The sequence below is a fragment of the Gracilinanus agilis genome, chromosome 3 (genome assembly GCF_016433145.1).
Source record: "Gracilinanus agilis isolate LMUSP501 chromosome 3, AgileGrace, whole genome shotgun sequence".
NCBI classification, from domain to species: Eukaryota; Metazoa; Chordata; class Mammalia; order Didelphimorphia; family Didelphidae; genus Gracilinanus; species Gracilinanus agilis.
In genome coordinates, this window is record NC_058132.1 from 489173564 (window position 1) to 489196529 (window position 22966).

Sequence of the window (22966 nt, forward strand, 5' to 3'; positions counted from 1 at the left end):
ATTCTTAGATTGTTACGCAGTGGTAAATTCATCTCTCTTTCAGGTATCTGATATCTGTGTTTCAAAGCAAAGCAAACAAATAAAAAAGTTATCCATGAAGCTTTAGGAGATTCTTAGTAGTCACAGATGAAATTCTTCAGCCTTCTTTGATGTTAAAAGAGACCAAGGATCTCACCGAAAAAGTACTTCCTTGCAATTAAAAACAATCGGTATTCCAAAGCTGAAAACTAAGGTTCTTCAGATCCCGAAATCTTTCCATTCCAGGATGAGCTTGAGTGTTCTGATGTTAATAGGATGCCTGGATTTTTAAAAAACCTGGCTAACATTCAGGCTAAAGAGTCTGTGAAACAGACTTTTTCCATCCTATGACCTCAGTCTTAGGATTTCTTCCTTACAAAATGTTAGTTATTTTACTTGGCGTTTTGCCAAAATTCTGTGTATCTCTCTCTCTCTCTCTCTCTCTCTCTCTCTCTCTCTCTCTCTCTCTCTCTCTCTCTCTCTCTCTCTCCCCTCTCTCTCTCTCCCCCCCCCACCTCTCTCTCCTTTATCCTGTTCTAAACCATTGTTTCTGCACTGAACCAAGTTGAAGTGTGGTTTGACCTACAGTGTGCTTAGGGTTCAGAGGGTGGGCAGTGGAGAAAAAAGGGGATAGCAAAGGAATCAGTTTACAATCATCATTCAGAGTTGAAAAGTCAGAGCTCAATCTGAATTCCTGTCATTTTTTGTGTCGTTATTTTTTTAAACATATAATTTGTCTATTCGATTTGACTACAGTTTTTGTCTTTGCTCAGAACTCATAAGTTGTGTTAAATGCCTGTTTTTACATACCATGTCATAGCTTGATAATGTATAAACTACATATCCACCCAAACTCTCCTGGGCAGTCCAGGGTTTCAGATTTCACCCGGCATTCACCCAGACTATAGACTTTGGAAAACTGGTCACCTAGGCAACAAGGAATCTTAACCAAATAACAAATCACTTAAGAATCTCATTTTCAATTAATCATTTTTCTTTAAAAATTCAATATGCAACACAGTTTTTAAAGGCTTTTAAATAATTCTCTTTTTCCCTCATATTCCTCTACACTACCAGGCAATTTTGAAGTTATACTCTACTAACTGGATTTAACTCAGCATTTTAAAAGTATCAACTATGTACAAGAATATAGAGGCAAAATGGAAAAGAGTTCTTGTCCTCAGGGAGCTTACATTCTATTGGGGGAAAATGCTATTTAAAATAAACACACTATTTAAAGTAACAACTAGGAGGAGCAGGAAAGGGCTATCTGTGGGAGGTGGCAGACAATGATTCTAAAAGGTTAGAACTTTTCCCACTACATCTGTAATTTTTTGGGGGCTGTTCCAAGAACCCTTTTCAAGAGACAACAACAACAAAAGATATTGCAATCTCCTGGGGTAACAATATGCTACACATAATAATTTGCAATTATTTATTGCTTTAGGTGCTATTAAAGAATTTTTAGGGCTAACCCTAACAGTTTGCTTTGCTGTGATGAGCTCTCTGCCACTAAATGGGAACCACTGAACAACTCTACAGCTGCTTTCCCCTGTAACATGAACCTTTCATTTTAGGAGAGAGTAAACTGGAGCTTACTTGCGGTTCAGTGAACTGTTTAATTTCACTGAATGTGAGAGCTAGGATTTGAACTCATGTTCTTTAATTCCTTAGTATCTGTTTCACATTACTGATTCATATTGAACTTTCATTGAACTAAAACTTCTAACCTTGTTTTTAACAAATGAACCAATAAATGAAGCCAGTTTATCTCCTATCCTGTAACTGGAGGAATTTCTTTTTCATTCTTGGTCAGTTTCATGGTCTTTATCCATAGCTTTGGAAGGCCAGCCTTTGGAGGTATAGCTCTGGGTATGAATCCTGCCTTTGATAATTAATACCTGTAGGACTTTGGACTGGTCTCTAAACTTCCTAAGGGCTCAGTTTCCTTAGCAGTAAAATGAAGGAGAAGGGATGGACTAAATGGTCTCTGATATACTTTTCAGCACTAGAGAGTATAATCTTAAGATCTTTTTGGATTAGCAGTACATTAGCTATCTCTCCAAACTTGTGTCAACTCCAAGACTGATGAGTACAACTTCTATAACTTCATCCAAAACAGTCATTATAGATCAAAGTTGAGAAGAAAGTCTTATAACATGCTATTAAATATTCCCCCACCCTCTAGTTTCCTATTAGTTCTTTATAGTAGGTACCACACTTGGTGCAAGACTCCATAAGGAAGAACCAGATTAAAATGTAATTGGGTAATTATTAACAAAATGATAAGAAGGTAGTCCACAACATAATGCCAATTTGTGGTTTTCCAAGTCAAAATACAGCTAGCTCACACAGCGGGTGAGGTGTCAGGCCTGGAATCAAGAAGACGAGTTCAAATTTGGTCTCAGACACTTTTTCGCTGTGTGACCCTTGGTAAGTCACTTAACCCTGTTTGCCTCAATTTATTTATCTGTAAAATGAGTTGGAGAAGGAAATGACAAGACACTTCAGTATATTTGCCAAGAAAACCCTAAATGGAGCCACAAAACATCAGATACAACTGAAAACAACTAAACAACAACCAAAATATCAATGTGCAGTGACGGGGATCCATTGCTATTTGAATTGGATGTTTCTGCATTATAGGATCATAAGGTCATGGATTTAGAGCTAAAAAGCCCCCCTAGAATCCAACTAATTCAATTTTCTCATTTTACAAAAGAGGCAACTAAGGCTTCAAGAGATCAAGGGACTTGCCTGAGATCATGCAGGTAGGAAGTGGCAGATCTAGGCAATCAGATCTTTTGATTCCATGGCCATAGCCTCTCCCATTATGCTAAAATACCTGTTCAAATCAGAGTTCTTTGAGTACAGTTGTTGAACCTGTGACAAATTCACCTAACTGAACTGTTAACCAGACTATATCCTTGATTCTTGAGGATGCCATGAGAGATAAACAATTGCATTATTGAAATCCAGCTGAATTATGTCTGCAACATTTCTCTAACGTGCCAGTCTACTATTCCTATCAAAAATATCTCTAAATAAAATTAGTTTAATTTGATATGACTTTTTCTGTCATGTTGGCACCTAATGCTCACCACTTCCTTTTCTTAGTGATCTCAATATATTTCCTTAATCATATATGCAAAACTATTTCAGGGTCAGATTATGGTACATTAGAAGAGACCTAGACTTCCAGTCAGATGGTGCAGGTTCAAATCCTGACCATCTACTATGAATTTGTCCTTAGATAATTCATCTCGCTGTTTCCATTTCCTTATTTGTAAAATGAATTAGATGATCTATGAGATCATTTCCAGGCCTAAATCTATGACCCTATGACATAGATCTGGTTCTGATGGAACTTAGAGGGGGAAATAGGAGGCCACAAAAAAAACCTAGCTTACAAGGAAGAAAGATATTACGAAGGTTCAAAGCAAAGTGTTATAAGAAATATGGGAAGAAAGAGATTAATTTTACAGTGAGGGTGGGAAATGTTGTTAGTGTAAGTTCCATAGAAGAGGTTGGAGGTAGACTTTGAAAGAAGGAAAGAACTTCAACAGAAGGAAGTGTATGTCTAAGCTTTGTATTGGGGTAGGGAAATTTAATGATTAGTGAATTTTACTTAATGAAAATTATTTTGGGTACTCTGTGGAGGATGGTATGAATAAAGACAAAGCAATGAGAAAGAAAATGAGAAAAATCTGGGATTAAAAACTTGGCCAGAATACTGAGAATATGAAGGAGAATATGAAACGAGGCTAGAAAGATTGTTTGGAATGAGATTGCGTAAGTCTTTGATAAAAATCAACCACTTATAACAGAATATTTGTACAAAGGGGAGTTACTGAGAGTTTCTGAGTAAAAAAAAATTATGAACACAGCAAGGTATTAGGGAAATTCTTTAGGTAGAATTATAAAGGAAAGACTAGAGAATGGAGACACTAGAGGCAGTAATGTCAGTTAGGAGGCCATTACAAAAATCCAGGACACAGGTAATGGGGGCCTGAGTTAGGGTATTTGCAATGGACATAGAAGATGAAAGATATTTACTGGCAGAGTAGAAAGAGCTAATGAATGTGAGAGGATAGAAAGATGGAAGGGTCAAAGATGACTCTGAAATAATAAGTCTAGGTGACTTGGAGGATACTGATGCCATCTACAGGAATGGAGAAGGTGGAGAAAGAAGGATTTGGAGAGGAAGATGAAGAATTCTGTTTTGGATATTCTGAGTTTGGCACATTTAGGTGGAAATATGTGGCAGGCAATTGGAAATACAGAACTGGTGCTCTGGGGAAAAGTTAGGAGTGAGATTTGGGAATCATTTGCCCAGAGATGATAATTGAAATTATAACAGTAAAGAAGATCACCATGGGAGAGAATATAGATAGAGCAGCAAAATTAAAATCTTTGAGAACATTCATTTTGGAGAGTGATGAAGGGGATAAGGAGCCAGCAAAGGGATTAAGAAGAGTAGTTAGAGATCTGGGGCAACCATGAGACAATAGTATCATGGAAGCCAAAGGAGGAACCAGAAAACACTGTCATTACTGCAAGAGATCAACAAGACTGAAAGCAGAAGAAACAAAAAGGTCACTAGCTTTATTGATAAAGAAGGTTATTAGTGACTTTGTAGCTCTTCTTGTAAATTGATAAGGATTGAAGTCATATTTTAAGGAACTTCAGAGTGAATAAGGCAAGGGAGGCAGCAAGTAAAAATTAATTAAAAGTACACTAGTAAGAGTAAATTAGTTTCCAGGTTGATGGCTCAATGGCTAGAGTGGGAGGTAGGGGGCACCTGGAGCCTAGACAACTTGAGTTCAAATATGGTCTCAGACACTCACTAGCTGTGTGATTTTCTACAATCCACTTAACCTCTGTTGGCCTAAATTCACTGGAGAAGGAAGGGCAAACCATTTCAGTACTTTTACCAAGAAAATCCCAAATGAGGTCATGAAGAGTTAAACCTGAATGAACACCAAGAAGAAGAATAAAAGTTAATTATTAGCATGCAAACAAAAATAGCAGAATTCAAATACCCTTAAAGAAAAGTAATAAGATTTTTATGTCTTAAGAGGTAAGATTAAATGTAATGATATACTACTAAAAATTTAAAAGGTAAAATAGAAGATAATCACGTGAAATTGTGTTTTGTTTGGTAGGGCAGAATGGTATAACAGAGAGTGCATTAAATTTGGAATCAAAGAATATGAATCAAATCTTAACTCTGATCAAATTTCACCTCTTGCTAGCTGTGTGCCATTGGGCAACCTATTTAGCTTCTCTATGGATTCAATTTCCTCATCTATACAATGAATGAATTGGACTTCTAAGATCCTTTCAGGCTCTAAATCCATGATCTTAATATCTTACATTGGCTAACATCAATTTAAGTTGATTTCTGGACACCTATGGGAACTGAGAAGCTATTTAGACTTCATGAAACATTTTGTAAATTAAAAAAAAACTGGAAAGAAAAGTTTCCATCTGGTAATTAGAAGGGTAGCAGCAAAAGTTGAAAACAGAACCTATTACACTGGCTAATAGGGAGAGAAAAAAAGAAATATCTTTGCAGAACTCAAGAAAATACACCTTTTCTCTTAAATTAACAAATGAAATGAGTATTTGGGTTTTTAAGTCATTAAATGAATTATTTACGTTTTAATATTGCAAAATATAATGTCCTTTTTATTTCAAAACATATTTAATAAACATTTTAGTAGTGATCTCAAGGTTTGTTTGGGGCTGTGTAAAGCTAATAATATTTCTTTCCATAAAATAGGAACCAAATTTTCTATTTTATTAGTTCTATTCTATATAAGAGAACAATTCTCTTTTCTGAAAGTACTCAAAGCATTTGTGTTTTTATAAGCATAGGGTCCAGTGATGATGATGTTCTGACACTGACCCACATATCATAACCAATCTATGTCTGAGATGTAAGAAGATTAAGCAATTTGCCCTAGGTCCCATAGCTAGTGGCAGGGGCAGGATTTGAACCCAGGTCTCTCTAATGTCAAACCCTGTACTATGCTTCATATTTCTACAACTCTTCCACGGTGTAATAGATGCTTTCTTGTTAGTCATTTGATTTTTCTTTACCTTGATCTGAAGAAATGAGGTATAGTAGAAGCAACACTAGCCTGGAATTAGGAAAACTTGTGAGTCCCACCTTTGGGACTTATTAACAGTGTGACCATGAGGCAAGTTGTTTAACCTCTTTCATTTCCTCATTAGTAAAAAGGAGATGACAATTAAATCAACTGGCTCATAGTGCTAAGAAAAAAAGTGTTTTATACGTGAAAAACCGAAGCATAAATGTAATATTATTGGTTATTCTATTTATTACATGACAGATTTAACTTCTTTCTTTAATGTTTGCCAGGCCTTATCCATGGTATTTCTATCACATTGCTAACATTTGATCCCTGCCCTTTATTCACATAGAGTCCAGCTCAGAACTGTCTAACCCCTCCTCATTTCTCGATTAGACTGTTGCAACAGAACCTGAATTGGACTCCTTTGACTCCATTATCTCCTGTTATCAGGTAATTTTCTACACAGTCAAAAAAAATCAATATTGTTTAAAGTCAGATCTGACCATCTCACTCTCCTACTCAAGTCTGAACTTTTTCAGCATAGTTGTCGAATCAGCTACGACTGGTTCTCAAAAATCTTCAATGATTATTTCTTTTAAGATAAAATACAAATTCTTCAGCTTACAATTTAAAGCCTTCTACAATCTGGCTCCCATCTATCTTTCCAGTTATTATCTTAATATATTATCCTTCATGCAAAGTGCATTTAAAACAAAACGAAACTCTTTCTTTCCATCTTAGTAACAATTCTAAGACATAAAAGCAGCCAGGGCTAGGCAATTAGGGTTAAGTGACTTGCCCAGGGTCACACATCTCTGGAATGTCTGAGGCTAGATTTGAACCTTGGTCTTCCCAACTCCAGGTCTATCCAACTGGCCTACCTAGCTGCCCCTCACTCTTTTTTTCCAAATACATTCTTATCAAACTGCCTTAATTGTGCATGATATTTTCCATCCTGCCTACAAGTCTTTGCATGTCTTCTATGTCTAGAATGCAGTCTTTTCTCATCTCTACCTCAAATAATTCCTAGTTTCTCTTAAATCATAGCTTAGGTGATATCTTTTATCCAAGGCCTTTCCAGATCCCCTCTCACCTCCTAGTTATTAATAATCTCCACATTTTGACCACAACAAGATAAACGAAAGATAAATGTTTCTAGATTATTTAATATCTTGCTATGGCTTTACTATGTACTCTGAATCTGAATCTACACATATATCTGATATAGGCACAAGCAATGCTAAGTCTTTATGATATAGCTCCGGTACCTATAATCCTAGGATAAATCTGGAAGTTTAAAGTTGTCCTCATGATAACCCAGTTCTTAAAAAAAAGGTAGGTACTTCTGATTTTGTATGTGTGTGTGTGTGTGTGTGTGTGTGCATGCGTGTGTGCGTGTGTGTATGTGTGTGTGTGTGTGTGTGTGTGTGTGTGTTGTTTATTCATTGTTTATCAACTCTTCTCTTTAGGTCCCTGCAGTATCTCTGTGTCTATAGGTGTAGGGATTATTTAGGAGGCAAAGACTGGGATGGAATTCTCTGTTAGTTGAACTTTGGAAATAGTGGTTAAAATATTCTTCATGCTTTTGTGGGGACGGCATGAGCTGATTTACTGAAATAAACTCTGACACCATCAGAAGGTTCACTTTCCAAGTCAGAGTTGAGGTAAACAGGTGGAACAGGGCAGTGAAGCCAACATTACCCTTTTGCCAGTTCCTTGGTTTGTGGATAAATACCAGACTTCAGTCTCTGCTATTTTCAAGACCTCCATCACTTTACAGAAACACTAACCTCATTCATTATCCAAAATCATGCTTTTCTTTCTTTTTCTTTTTTTCCCCTTACAGGCTCTCTGAGACAGAGTTCTTTTGAAAACATCACGGGAATAAATCAAAAGCAGTTAGAGATAAGTTAGGTAAGCATACATTTAGACAGAGGAAGAATTCTTCTTTAATTGTCTCTTCTATCCCATTCTATATCCTTGGATTGCAGTATAATCAGTTTTGGGAGACACCTTGTTCCCCATCTATGGAAAGCATCAGCTGTGGATAGTGGGAGAGGAAAGGGAACCAGTGACTCAGAGGAAAGCACCCACCATCCATCCTCTGAGGGCTCAAAACCCAACTATAATTAGTAGAACAGAAAGCCTAAGTCCAGCTGATGCCACAGTTTAGTATTTGTGAATGAAAATGTGAAAAACGTGTGCTTATCACATTCTACTCTGTTGAGGTCTTTATATAGCTTCATCCCCAAAGTCTGAAGAGAATATTATAAAAGATATATGGAGAAGGTAGGCATGTCATTTAGACAGTGATCTTCAGTAATCTCTGTCAATGAATGCTTATCATTCAAAAGGGTCAGGTTTTGGGCATGTTTGGTTTTTTTGCTACATTGGAGGCAAAAGGAGGATCAAAGAAGTGGTGAGGCCACTGCTTGGGGTGGATAAAATGATAAAAAATAGATGTTAGTGAGGACACTAAACCACTCTACCCTAATTTCCCCCATGTTTTCTGTTTGGAGAGGAATTATCTTTGGATTGGGAAAAATTGTAGCAAGATAAGGTAAGAGTTGCTCAGGCAACATCTAGCCACCATCAATGAGTTCGAGTCACCAGGCTCACATTAACTATTTTGAAGGCCACTAAAAGAGCTGGTAGATATGATGGCTGAGCTGCTGTCAGTCAGTCAGATAGTCAACAGCATTTATCAAAAGTGCCTACTACATGCCAAGAACTGTGCTAAGTGCTAGGGATACAAAGAAAGACAAAAAACAAAACAAATGAAACAAAAACCAGCTCACGTGCTCAAGGAGCTCAGTGTAATAGAGAAGACAACATATAAACCACCATATAAATAAGATACTGAGAGGACAGATTTGATAGAATCAATAGAGGGAAGGCAACAGCATTACAAAGGATATGAGATAGAAGGTAAGGATTTAAAAAGAAAAAAAAATGAAGAGTCAAATAAAATGTGTTGTGTAAGGAATAGCAATGAAGCCAGTGTCCCTGGATTATAAACTACATAGTAGGGAGAGAGGTATAAGAAGACTGGAAAGGTAGGAAGAGGTCAGATTATGAAGGTTTTTGATTACCAAATAGGATTTAATATTTGATTCTAGAAGTGATATGGAGTCACTAGAGTTTATTAATGAAGGGTGGGATGATTGATATGGTCAGGTTGTGCTTTAGAAAGATCATAGAGAATGGAAGAGGTACTGAAAGACTAGAGAGTAAAACATATTTTTCTAATTAAAAAAAAGTGGGGGAAGGAAGAGGGTAGAATCTGAAAATAACAGACTAGCAAACTTGACTTGTATTCCTGGCAAAATTCCAGACAACATTATTAAGGGGAAAAATTCATGTGGGTATTTAGAAACGGAAGCAGGCATCACTAAATGCCAAGAGTGATGTTATTGTGATAGACAATACTCACCTCACCCTTACCATGATACTAAATAATTCAGCAGATCAATTGATAAGGCGTCTCCTGCTATATTTGTAAATAAAGTAGAAGAATAAGGTGTAAATGATAATATAGTTAGATGAATATGGAATTGGTTGGATGACCATACCCAAAGTGTAGCCATTAATGAGGCTCTCTACTTGAGGGGTATCCTCCAGTACTATTGGACATTTTAATCAATTGTTTGTATGAAGATATAGATGACATAAAGCTTGGAGGGTTAGATAATAAATTGGATGACAGGATGACAGGATCTATAATATATTGAAAAGCTAGAACAACTCAAATTGAGTAAAATTTAATAAGCAGAAATGTAAAGTTCAACATAGGTTCAAAGAATCAATTTCACAGATCTAAGTTGGCTTAAATATGACTAGATAAAAGTATCTGTGAAAAATATCTGGAAGTTTTAGTGGACTGCAGGCTAAAAACTAGATAGCAGCCTGACATAGGCATTTAAAAAGCTAATATTGATTGAAACATACCATTCTTCATTTTATTTCCTCCCTGAATTTTTCTCTAGTGCAAGTAGTATGTGTCTTGTTTCACAAAATGATGAAGAGAGAAATATGTATTATATGATAATATAAGCATAACCTAAATCAAATTACCTGCCTTTTTGGGGGAGGGAAGGAGAGAGCTGGGAGAGGAAAAAAAATGAGACAGATTTTTTGACAGCTAATTTGAGAATTCGTTTCTCTTGGATAAACATATTTATTATAATTTGTTACATATTTATAACTAATATATTACATTATTATGTTACATATTATATTATGTAAAAATAAAAACAAAATGTTAACTCACAAAAAAGGAAAGAAAAATGCTAATATGAACTTAGGTTGTATTAAAAGAGTCATACATCCTAGAACTAGAGAGGTAATAGTAGTTGTGTTTTGTTCTGCAATGGTTAGGCCACTTCTAAAGTATTGTGGTTGTGGGCACCAAATTTTTTTAGCTAATAGATACTATTTAAATAGGTCTTTGAGCCTTACAAAGAACTTTAAAAAGGTTATCTCATTCGATTCTTTTTTTTTAAACCCTTAACTTCTGTGTATTGGCTCCTAGTTGGAAGAGTGGTAAGGGTGGGCAATGGGGTCAAGTGACTTGCCCAGGGTCACACAGCTGGGTATCTTATTTGATTCTTACAACTATCCTGTGAGGTAGGTAGCCATATTCTTATTTGACAAATGAGGAAACTGTCACAGTTGGAGTTAAGCTGATTTGCCTGATTATCAAATAGCAGAGGCAAGATACAACATGCTATTTGGTATACCACTTAGCAGCCCAAATTTTAGGGAAAATATAAGTACCATATAAGAATTAGTTGAAGTAATTTAGAATGTCTAATCTAGAGAAAAGAAGGCTTAGGTAGTAACTGGTTGATTGGTCCAAGAATTTGTAGCATTGGCACATGGCACATGGAAGGGAAATTAGACTTGTTTTCCCCAAAGGACAGAACTAAGAATAATTAATAGAAGTAGAGGAACAGATTTAGATTTAATATTAAAGGATATCTTATAATCTAAGCCATCCAAAAATGGAACTGATTGCTTCAGGATGTAGACTTATTGTTAGGGCAAGAGTAGAAGAGGCTGTTGGATCATATATGGTCTAGACCAGTTGGCCTCTGAGAGTCTGCATTTCTGTGTGAACAACGTTTATTGAATGCCTATAATATGCAAAACACATGCAAAAAATGCCTATCTAAAAGGAAGTCTGTATAAGTAACTACAAAAATAAGCACTTTTAGTAGCTGTATCTAGAAATAGATTTGATTTTGTCATGAATTTTAATTTTGTCAATGGATGTCAATGGATGTATTCAAGCAAGCTCTTGATGACCATCTGTCAGGAATGTTATAAAATGGATAGTGGGAGTTCTGCTCTGGTGGGTGTTTGATTAGGAGATTAGATTTAGTTAGATTTCTAAAGGGAAGATTAGAAGATCCCTTAGTTCTTTTCTAGCTGTCAGATTATATGCTTCTAAAGGCATGTAACTTCCAAAATAGGCTTTTTTTTAAAAGGGAAGATCCAGTTGGAACAGGTGCTTCCACTCCCCAAACTTAGCCCAGCAATCACCAATAGGCTCTGTAGGAGCTACTTCCTCCTTAACCATTCTGACAGTATGTCCTTTATTTGCCCCCTTTTCATCTGGAAGCTGATTCCTGCATCTCTCCTCCTTACCTCCAGAAAGAAATTTAGAAACTTCATTTCACAGTGATTCTTGGGCCCACTTTCTAGTTCCCAAAGATGTCAGGCTGGGATTCTCAAGACCTTTCCCTCCTACTCCCTGACTATTATACCTTAAGGATCACTAGTCCTTACCATCTGCCTTGCTGCTACACTGCCAAACCCTCAGAAATTGCCAATGCACCTTAAGGATCCTTGAGCCTTACCATCTACCCTAATGTGGAACTTAAGGAACGATGAGCCTTTATCTCCACTCTCAGGTTGGACTCTTGAATAGTCATTGTCTTCCCAAGTTAGACTGTAAACTCCTTAAGAGCAGGAATGTTCAGCACAGTGTTGGGCACACTGTAAGAACTTAACAAATGCTTTCCCATTCATTGATTCATTGATTCATTGATTCATTGATTCATTCAAGGAATATGTATTAGCACATGGTCACAGCATCAGCCTATGTCTGCTTTTTTGAGATCTGGCCTAATTCAATAAAGAGATTGCCACTAGTAGTCTGTCTACTCAGTGATGAATTTGGTCATGGTAACACTTAAAAAAAGAAGAAAGAAACACACAGAACAATTTCAGTCTTATATAGTCCCTTTTAACTACTGTAGTGGCAGTGACACAGTGATAGAAAAAGGTTTCAGAAATCACTAGGAGTCACACAATTTTGAAACCATCTTTAACATGAACAAAAAGGTAGTTTCTCTAAGTATGAGATACTTTATTCAATGACCAACAAGTTGGCATGCCATTGGAGGAATTCAACCATATCAAATTTTTAAAAAATCCTTACTTCCTACCTTAGTATCAATTTTTAGACAGAAGTGTGGCAAGGGCTGGTCGATCAGGATTAAGTGACTTACCAAGGGACACACAGCTAGGAAGTGTCTAAGGCCAGATTTGAACCCTGGTCCTCCCAACTCCATGCCTGCTGTTCTATCTACTGTGCTACATAGCTGCCCTAACTGTATCAATCTTAACATTTTTGTTACAAATGGAATCAATTCAATGAGAACATTAAATGACTTATTGAATTTAAAACAAAAGATAGATGTAATTATAAGTAATAAACAAAGATGTTTCAGAGTTTCTCTCTAGAGAACCAAATAAAGGAGTTGACAGCACTGTTTTTTTGTGAATTCAAAACCTTTAGGAAATAACACTTGGCCATTCTTTCATTTGGCAATGCTCATGTTAATTAAGTATTTGCAAAAAAAGACGACTGTGAAGCATCCTATGGGACAACATCTGTTTCCGAGGATGAGAAGGTAAATACGAAGAACTCCAATATGATCCTTTAAATTAAATCAATATAGCCTTTAATACTCAGGGGCCTCTATGCAAAAGATGGCAAAAAGTACATTGGAAACATGTTTCTGGAATAAAAATGAGGTTTCAAAGGCTTATAGACTACATAGAAGACTATACAGAAACCCCACACTTGCATATCATGAAAACTTTCTTCAGAAAGAGATTCAGGGAGCACTGGACATGGAAAGCATCAAATCATCTCACAAAAAGGGAACTGAACATTTTCTAATACTCAATGAACAAATATTTTAGTGTTATGCGCTAAGTGCTAAAGATATTAAGAAAAAGTAAAAATAGGTCTTGCCCTTAAGGAGTTTTCATTTGAATAGGAGAAACAGCATATATATAAATTAGTATATACTACACACACACACACACACACACACACACACACACACACACACACAAAACATAAAGCAGAGGGAAGGTTAGCTTTTACAGGGGAAGGTACTAGCAGCTGGCCCTAGCATGTGTGAAAAACAGTAAGCAGGACAGGTTAGCTGAACAAATGAGTGTGCAATAAGGAGGATAATATGTTACAAAACTGGAAAGATAGACTGTTAAAAGGTTTAAATGCCTAACAGATTTATGTTTATCTTAGACGTAACAGGGAGCCATTTGAGTTTTAAGTAGAGGGATGATATTGTCAGATATCAAGAGCTATTATAGAGAAGGAAATGACAAATTTGGAAACTGTCTGGACATATGACATGAGTAAAGAATCAGGAATCAAGGATAACATCTAGGCTGTTAACCTGGGTAATTAGAAGGATGAGTGTTTCCTCAATAGTAAAAAGAAAGTTTAAAAGAGAGATCTGACATAAAGATAATGGGTTTTGTTTTGGATATGTTAATTTTGAGATGCCTATGGTGATGTGAGATTAGAGTTTGGAAGAGAAATTAGTGCCATAATTTTATATATTCATATATATATAAAATGTATATATAATTGCCTCACAGTTAGTGGGCAAGACATTTATGAGGCCATAGGAGAAGAAATGGTCAGAAAGAGGAGGAGAACTGAGAGAGAGCAGAGTCATGAAAATCCAGAGAGGAGAGTTATCTAGGAAAAGAAGGAGGTCAACAGTGTTAATTGCTGCAGAGAGGTCAATAAGGATGAGGACTGAGAAAAGTCTATCAGATTTGGCAATTAAATGGATTCAGTAATTTAAGAAGGACCAGTTTTAGTTCAATGATGAGATTGGAAGGCAGACTACAAAGAGTTTAAAAGACAGAGAGGACAGAAAGTGAATGTAGATTAATTCTTCTTAGTTTTGCTGAGATGAGGTGGAGAGATATAAGATTTAGCAGGCATAATAGGATCTAGAGGGTTTTTGGTGTGTGTGTGTGTGTGTGTGTGTGTGTGTGTGTGTGTGTGTGTGTGTGTGTGTGTGTGTTTAGGATGAAGGACACTTGGCCATGTTTGTAGACAGCAGAGAAAGAACCAGTAGAGAAGGAGAAAATGAAGAATAGCTATGGAGTGAAGATGATAGCAAGAACAATCTGCTGGTGAAGATGGGAGAAGCTAGAATCAAAGGATATGATGAGAAGTTGGTGTTGGCAAGCAAAAGGGAGATCAGAATGATGTCAGAGTTCAAAGAAGAGGGGAGAAACAAGAGGTCAAGGTGAAATTTTGGCAAAGTTTGAGGTTTTAAGCTGAAAAGTTGGGGGGGATCTGTGACATGGAAGGCTCAAGAACATAAAACAAATTCCTTCATTGACTGTTTTAAAAAAGCCTCAATTTGTATTCTGAGTCCATCATCCCTCTATTAGTTGCATTTTTCATCATAAGGTCTCTGAAATCATAGTTGGTCATTGTGATAAAATAGAGATCCTAAGTCTTTCAAGGTTGGTTTGTTTTTTTTTTGGGGTTTCCCAAACCATTTTTATGGTTTCCCAACATATGTTAGAAGATTTCTAGTATCTCTTTAGGATTATCTGTAAATTTAATATAGTGTAGTCATTTGGGAGTTCTATGAAATGCAGCAGTTATACTGTCATAACACTGATGCAAAGTGGAGTAAGAGGCAATGAGGAGATCAGGGTCAAAATAGACATTCACCCTGCCAACTTCTGCCCTTCATAAAATAATGGAACTCTTCCATATACCAAGTAGACCTGTTTTCCTAGAACTCTGCTGGCATGATGATAGTCTATTAGATTCTGTCTGCCAGAGACTGATGCTCTCCTCTGTTCACATGTCCTCTACCTCAACTAGCCATAGAGGGATTAGTTCCAGGCTCCAGAGGAACCATTTTATAAAAATTTGAAAAAAAACCTGAGTGATCAAGTTCTTTACCTGGTATTCTTGTTCACTGTTCTAACTTTCTGCCTGGCCACTCAACTTCTGTACATTTCCTGGTTTGTGACCATTCACCTTTACTTGGATCTCTCACTTTACCTTGCCCTCAGACACATGTATCATACTAGTTCTAGTCTGTGTCCTAAGGTTCCATGGCACTCCTTATCCTTATCTCTATTTACCTACTTGGTTCTGTCTCCTGAGACCCACCAGAGATTCCTCAAGTCTTGCTTTTCTTTTCATTCCTCTAGTCATTCCTCTGCACTCATAATTTGTTGCTGCCCTCTCATCAGTGTAACATCCTCATGAAAGGGGTTTTTAAGAAGGCTCAGTCTACAGTTTCTCCTGCCTTCTTTCGTTATCTCAGCAAAGTGGAATAAAGCAACTGTCTGAGGGGTGGCTTTGCTCAAATAATCAAGAGAGCTTCAAATTAATCTCCACAATATTCTTAAGCTCCTGCACAGGAGTTAAAAGTAATTCCTCAGACAATTTATTTCTTCACCTAAATAAGGAGGTAAGGACATTGGGTTATGAAAACCAATTTTTTAAGGCAGTGGACTTTTTAGAAATTCATAAGGAATGATTCCTTTAGTTGCGCCCAAACCACTATTAGCAAAACCCATTCTATGTTAAATGTGGTTTTCAAAATGGTTTTCAAATATAAAATCCTAGGGTTTTCCCCAATGTATTTCATAAAGGCCAATGTGGCTGTTCCTGTTTTTGCTCCCAAGGCTCATAGAATTACATAGATTCACAATTTTCGAAAATGCATATTTTAGAAATTATTGTTTTTCCTAATTGGTATTGGCTAGAAACTAAATTCCAAATAGTTTAAACTCCATCATGTGTTTATTTAAGGCTCACATATACTGAGCATTAGATGAATTTTTTAAAAGTTCCCATCTTTTTCAGTTCTCCAAAATCCCTCCAGATGGCATTAAAAGGCTTCTCCTTTTAGCTTTTGTTGCAATGCCATTTTAAAAAGATGGCCAATATTTGAACCATTTTAGACCAAAGTACAATATTAGCTACTCATAGATATCATAAGATCAGAAACCAGGGCAACATTATTATTTAGGTTTAAAATATGCATAAGTATATTTTAAACATATAAATGATGAAGATATATGTGTGTATATACTATAGGTATGTAAAGTAATCTAATAAATTATATCCTGTCTTTCATGAAATCTAGACAAATCTAGAAAAGTTATTTCTTAGTTTATGCTCAAGGATATTTTTCTGGAATTTTAGAAATAGGTATTTTGTATAAAGAAAAACCCTCAGTAATGCTTTGTCTTGCTTGGACTTCTTTTCCTGCGTGATGACTTGTGGACATGAAACAAACTGATTTCTTGGCAAGCCAACAGAAAACGGCTCTTTAAATTTAAAACAATATGAGGCCTAGGTCATATATTATGGGCATTGCATTTCCAAACCCACAAATTTTCCCTATCAGGAGGAAACATTCCTCATTCCTCCAGTGGGATTAAAAAAAAAAGACTTTTTTGAGACAACTCTGTTACTGATTTGTGCAAGCCTAAAGTGAGTTCATGTCTTAAACCTGGGATTTTTTTTTTAACTCCAAGTTCATCAACTTACTGTAAAAATCATCAGTAAAAGAGATATCCTTAGAGCCTTAGTAAGATGAGAGATCTTGTATGTAAAACACAAGTCATTTACAAGTGGTTCTTTCCCTAGTTTATTTCATGATGGCTTTTATTAACTTAAAAACACCAACAAAATCTTGAGAGATCAGACATAATTCTAATTGTATTTCAAGTAATTCAGATGTGAATGAAGTTACACATAGTGATCTTCTAAAATTACATCACAGACATATATAACAAAGTATCTTTTAGTGAATGTGATGAGTTTGCACAATTATGAAGACAATCTTTATGTTAGGATAGACTAATTTTAAAGAGTTAACCTTCCGATTGCCCTTCCCCTCCAAAACACTCTCTCTTTCACACATATACCAAAAATCCCATTATATTTGCATGGTTGAGTAGAAGACCATTCTCATTCTCCAGATCACTCATATTAATAATACTAATGCTTAATAATTAACTGAATATGCATGTACACTTTAAAACATTTTAAAGAAGGACCTTATCATAAGAGAGAACCATAAGAGCTTCCTTCTATTTCAAAAAAAGTAGTCCCATTATTCTGTATCACAAAGCAGATTAAAGAATCGTTATCTTGGATTAAAACATGAAATCAACTTACGATGTATTTGATGTACCATTGTCCGGGCTCTTTGGCTCAGCATCACCTTTCTCTTAAGAAAAGAAGCAGGGAGAAAAAAAATACAAAGAATACATGAATATAACAATCTTCAAGATTTGAGAGAGATAAAATACCTTCTCATCCTCATATTAACAATATTGCAAAATGTGCAGCAGGAGGCTTTTTAAACATCTTTTACAGTCTGAGAGCCGGATTTACAAAATAATTTCTTCTATGCTATCCAATTGCCCAAGCACTGATTTATAAGTAGGTACTAAAGTGCTATTTACAAACAACTAGGGGGCTCAATGCAAGAGAGAAAGCCAAAATATGCTTATTTTACAGACAGAATCTTCTGCTTCATTTTCTTGTAAATCGAAAAAACTAAATTCTATTAGTATTCAATCACCAAGGCACCTTTCGCTTTGATCCCATTTGTAAGTACAACCTAAAATGGGTCAGATTGGATCAATACCTAGCCCCGAGAAATGAAAGGAACACTGAGGTCTTGCCACAAGTCATACCTTCCCCATGTAGCAATTTCCCATCCAGACCTCTGTCAAAATGTTTTTGGGAGTCCTATGTAAATGGAGAATGAGATGTAAACCAGAAATCCTTCCTGACCATGTGAGAGGCTCATTAAAGAAATGTTTCTGTGGTCTGCAGTCATTAAAGATTTGGCTTGGTTTGGTTTATTGAAGTAGAGGGTTTTAAGCATGGGGCCTATATCCATTTCACTCTGGATAGTTTAAAGGCGAATTCCTTTTGTGATAGGCATAATATAATTTTTAGCTACTTAACACCAAATGCTTGCCGTATGCTCCTGAAAAATGTTATATAATTTCTTCCTACGAGACAGATCACTTGAAAAGTGGGTATTGTGATCACGTACCTGCTTGGCTTGTCTCCTGGGCACATTTGTTCAAGGCTGCCAATTGCTTTGAGATATAAAATGAAAAATCTCTGTATACCCTTTTGTCATAAATGAATAAATTGGACTTTTGATTTAGCTATTTCTATACATTTAGGGTCAAATATACTTAATGTTACAATTTGAGAAAAGTCTGTGGTATGAAACTTAATTCCAAGGAATGCAAAGAACATTTTCCACGTTCTACCATAATTTGCACCAAGCAGTGTAATGAAGGTTACAAACTGATCACACCCATTTTTTAAACCCTTACTTTCTGTCTTAGTAACAATTCTAAGACAGAAGGGCAAAGGTTAGGCAAAAAGGGCGGTAAGTGACCCAGGCTCACACAGCTAGCAAGTGTCTGAGGGCAGATGTGAACCCAGGTCCTTCTGACTCCTGTCCTGGTGTTCTATCTACTATGCCATTTAGCTGCCCCCAAACCCATTATTAGCTGGAAACCAACCAAGTGGAATTGTCTATTTTCTTTTTCTTTTTTCTTTCTTTTTTATAAAACCCTTACCTTCTGTCTTGGAGCCAATACTGTGTATTGGCTCCAAGGCAGAAGAGTGGTAAGGGCTAGGCAATGGGGGTCAAGTGACTTACCCAGGGTCACACAGCTGGGAAGAGTCTGAGGTCAGATTTTAACCTAGGACCTCCCGTCTCTAGGCCTGGCTCTTAATCCACTGAGCTACCCAGCTGCCCCCAGAATTGTCTATTTTTGCAGAACAACTTTCATAAGAAAGAGGCAAATAAAATAATTTATTATCAGAATTTAGTAAAACCAAAACAAAATATTCAAGTCAAATTTCAAAGTATGTGCTGAGCTCAGCACACATTCAACTTGATCTCTATTATCTTCTGTAGTTGCATTTACAGAAACAGACAGTGAAAATTGATCTTTATAGTGATGACCAAGAGGCAATAAAATGTACTAATATAACTAATAGAAAGGGCTGAAGCAAAAAGGTTTTCTGATTAATTGCAGATTTCTTATCAGAATTCTTAATTAAATAGAATGTCTTCTGTAGGTATTTTGGTCAGCTTAAAATGTTTCTTTTGCATTATTACTCCTACTTTAAGGATGGGAAAACCACGGGACACAGATAACTGGCTAATTTTTGCTTAAAACTATATAATGAGTTGCAGAGAAGCCAATAATGGACCTTCATTCTTCTGGTACCAAGTCCTTTGTTATATTCCAAAAGCAAGAAGTTCCCAATTTTTTTTTGAAGAGAAGCTACCTATTTCTTGAAGCCTTGGGGATAATTCGGAGTTCTATGTAGAGAAAGAAGTCTACATTCAGGAGAAGGTGGGATATACTGGTCAAGAGAGGTCATTCCACTAATTGCATTCTATGTCTCACTACCGAGTCTGAAAATCAAGGGAAAAATGTGTGACATATGGAGAATGATGGTAGCAAATGTCTTGAAGATCTACTCCTTTAAGGTTTAAGATTTATTGGTTGGTCTTGATCTTTTCTTTGGGGAGAAGGGGAAGAAATCCTATTTGGTACCATCCAAATATATTGTCCTTACTAGCTTTATCAGCTCCCTTCCAAGAATGGAAGCAACCTCAGGAGGGACTGATTAGGTAAGCAATTTCTATTGATTGTGTGTGGTACTAGCAGGAGGGCTGAAGCACAGTAGTGATAGAAGCTTCACTATCCAAAGAGACCAGAGCAGGATGCATACTGCTGGTTTTGCTTCCCAGAAGAAAGGATTCTCAGCAAAGCAAAATATTTCCCCTATTCCCCACTCTCTGACTGTTGCAGCCATATTGCTTCCTGGCTATAATAATCTCTCCTGATTCCTCCTCTTGTTTTTCTTTATCCATAGTATTATAAAGGCTAATTTAAAGACTGACAGCAGGGATGTTGTTAATTGTTCCCCATCACTTATAAATGCCGGTTGCCTATAGCTTTGGCACTTGTAAACTCAGTACATATGCATCCTCCCTTTATAGGGTCCTTATTTTAAGTATGTTGTCTTCCTCCCTGGATAAACACACTTTTTTTTAAACCCTTGTACTTCGGTGTATTGTCTCATAGGTGGAAGATTGGTAAGGGTGGGCAATGGGGGTCAAGTGACTTGCCCAGGGTCACACAGCAGGGAAGTGGCTGAGGCCGGGTTTGAACCTAGGACCTCCTGTCTCTAGGCCTGACTCTCACTCCACTGAGCTACCCAGCTGCCCCCCAGGTAAACACACTTTTATAGTATGTCAACATTAGCAGTCAGTGGTCTGAATTCTAAAGTTTAATTGTGAATCTAGAATTCAACAACTAAATTATAAGATTAAAAACAATCATAATACATTTTCTATACCACACCAAGCTATTAGGAAATTAAAATACAGTGATGGGGGCAGTTAGGTGGCACAGTAGCTAGAGAGTCAGGTCTGGAGTAGGGGGGACCTGGGTTCAGATCTAGCTTCAGGCACTTCCTAGTTGTGTGAGTCTGGATAACAAGTCCACTTAACCCCATTTGCCCAGCCCTTGCCCTTCTGTCTTTCAGTTATTACTAGAACAGAAAGTAAGGGTTTTAACAAAAATTCAAAGATGAGGGGCTAATCTATGGAGGTTCCTGATTGGTTTACAACTTGGTCCCACAAGACTTTGCTCTTCCCTTTCTTTTTCTTATAGCAAAAAATACTGTTAAAACAAGCATTAACATTTATAAATTTATCTCAGAAACCAGCTTCTTATATTTGATCTGTGTCTAGAAGATGCTCCTTTCTCTCCTACTTCTCTACTCTCCCCTCCATCCCCTCCATATCTGCCAGGAAATTCCATCACAGAAGTATAGATTTCAGGATGATAGTCTTAAAGCTGGCAATTTTCTTAGAGGTCATTGACTCCAACTCTCTCATTTGGAGACAGCTGAGGTCCAGAGGGGTTAGCTGCTGACTAGCCCAAAGTCACAAAATTAGTCTAAGTAGTGAACTTAGATGGCAAATCCAGTGGTTTTTGTTTGTTTCTTTTTTACTGGATAAGCTCAAGTAGCTGACCAGATGACAGAAGAAAAAAAAATCAGGCAAATCCAGTTTGAATTTCCCCAGTGACCACATGGGGATACTCGAAGAGTCTTCACCCAGGCAAAAGCAGTAGCGGCAGTAACACATTAGTAACTTTGTTTTCGAGCTCCCTCTTTGATTGGAAACTATGTTCCCTGGGCTAGAATTGTGATGTAGCTATTTAGTTTAGGGAGGACTCAAACAGGTCCACTTAATTAATTCCAGTTCAGGAAAAACAAACCAATCTCAGGCATGCTTAGGACTGTTGTCATCACCAGCAGCCCCGGCTCCTGCACTTGCTCCTTGGACAGGTAACTATAATTGCTTTAAGTAAAGCATAACCCATCCGAAATATAATTTTCTCTCAAAGCAGAATCTCTCCCTCCCCTCCGTTAATTTCAGGAAGCTGGTTAATTTCTCCCACGCTTTATGGCTTGTCACTAGGCACACCTCACACAGGCAATTAAATGCAATCCACAACAAACAGGCCTGCGAATGGAAGGCAGTGTCATACATTTCAAAACACCTTGTGTCAGAAAAAAAGAACTCCATAACAAAAGCGAATACAATGTTTCTGTTGCTCTAATAAATATATATTACCTCAAGCAATAATGCTGCCAAGAAAGCCACAGGTGGAGGGATCCCTGATCTGATTACATGTGGGATCTGGGGTCTGAGTGGCTTGTTGGCTTCGGTCAAATCAGGGACAAGCTGCAACTGATTATCGATGCTCTTAGCAGCACTCACTGTTGTGGCAACAGAGACAACAGAAAAGGCTTTGGCATAGGGGAGGGATGCAACCAAGCCAAATAAGACATTTAGGAAAAACTCAAAGAGTGCGGGCCTTCAGCAACTTCAATATTGATAGAGACCGAAGCTTTCTAGGGAAATTAAGGGCAGGATGGTGGATGGAGATGCTGGCCAGTCACATTTTTTTTTTTGGATCTGCACATTTATTTTTCAAAAATCCAAGTGATTTCCATTGCAGTTTCTTAGTTCACTAAATTTCATGATAGAGCATCTTTCAATATTGCTATTAGTAGTAAAGTCTATTACATTTGATCATCCTAAAATGTTTCAGTTACTGCATATAATGTTCTCCCGGTTCTGTTTATTTCACTCTGTATCAGTTCACATAGGTCTTTCCAGTTCTTAAAGAAATCCATCAATTCATCATTCCTTACAGCACAAAAGTATTCCATCACTATCATGATTTTCAAGGATCTTTTAAGGATTAAATCTTCAATATTGATAGGGAACATCAATATTTCTAGGGAAATTAAGTGCAGGATGGTGGAAAGAGATGATAGTTGTTTGCATCCTTTAAGGAAAATAGAATGCAAAATACTTTCCATATCTTAAAACTTTAAATGTTATAATTTTTGGAATTAATTTTACATGTTTAAACAGGTAAGGTTTTAAGGA

The 22966-nt window shown here is 36.8% G+C and overlaps 1 protein-coding gene across 1 annotated transcript in view; it reads right to left on the reverse strand.

Moving 5' to 3' along the window:
• AFF3 (AF4/FMR2 family member 3) overlaps window positions 1–22966 on the reverse strand; it is a 673975-nt gene that overhangs the window by 194347 nt on the left and 456662 nt on the right. The window contains exon 8 of the mRNA XM_044669302.1: window positions 17620–17671. Coding sequence (XP_044525237.1) covers window positions 17620–17671 — 52 coding nt within the window. The remainder of the gene's footprint in view (window positions 1–17619; window positions 17672–22966) is intronic.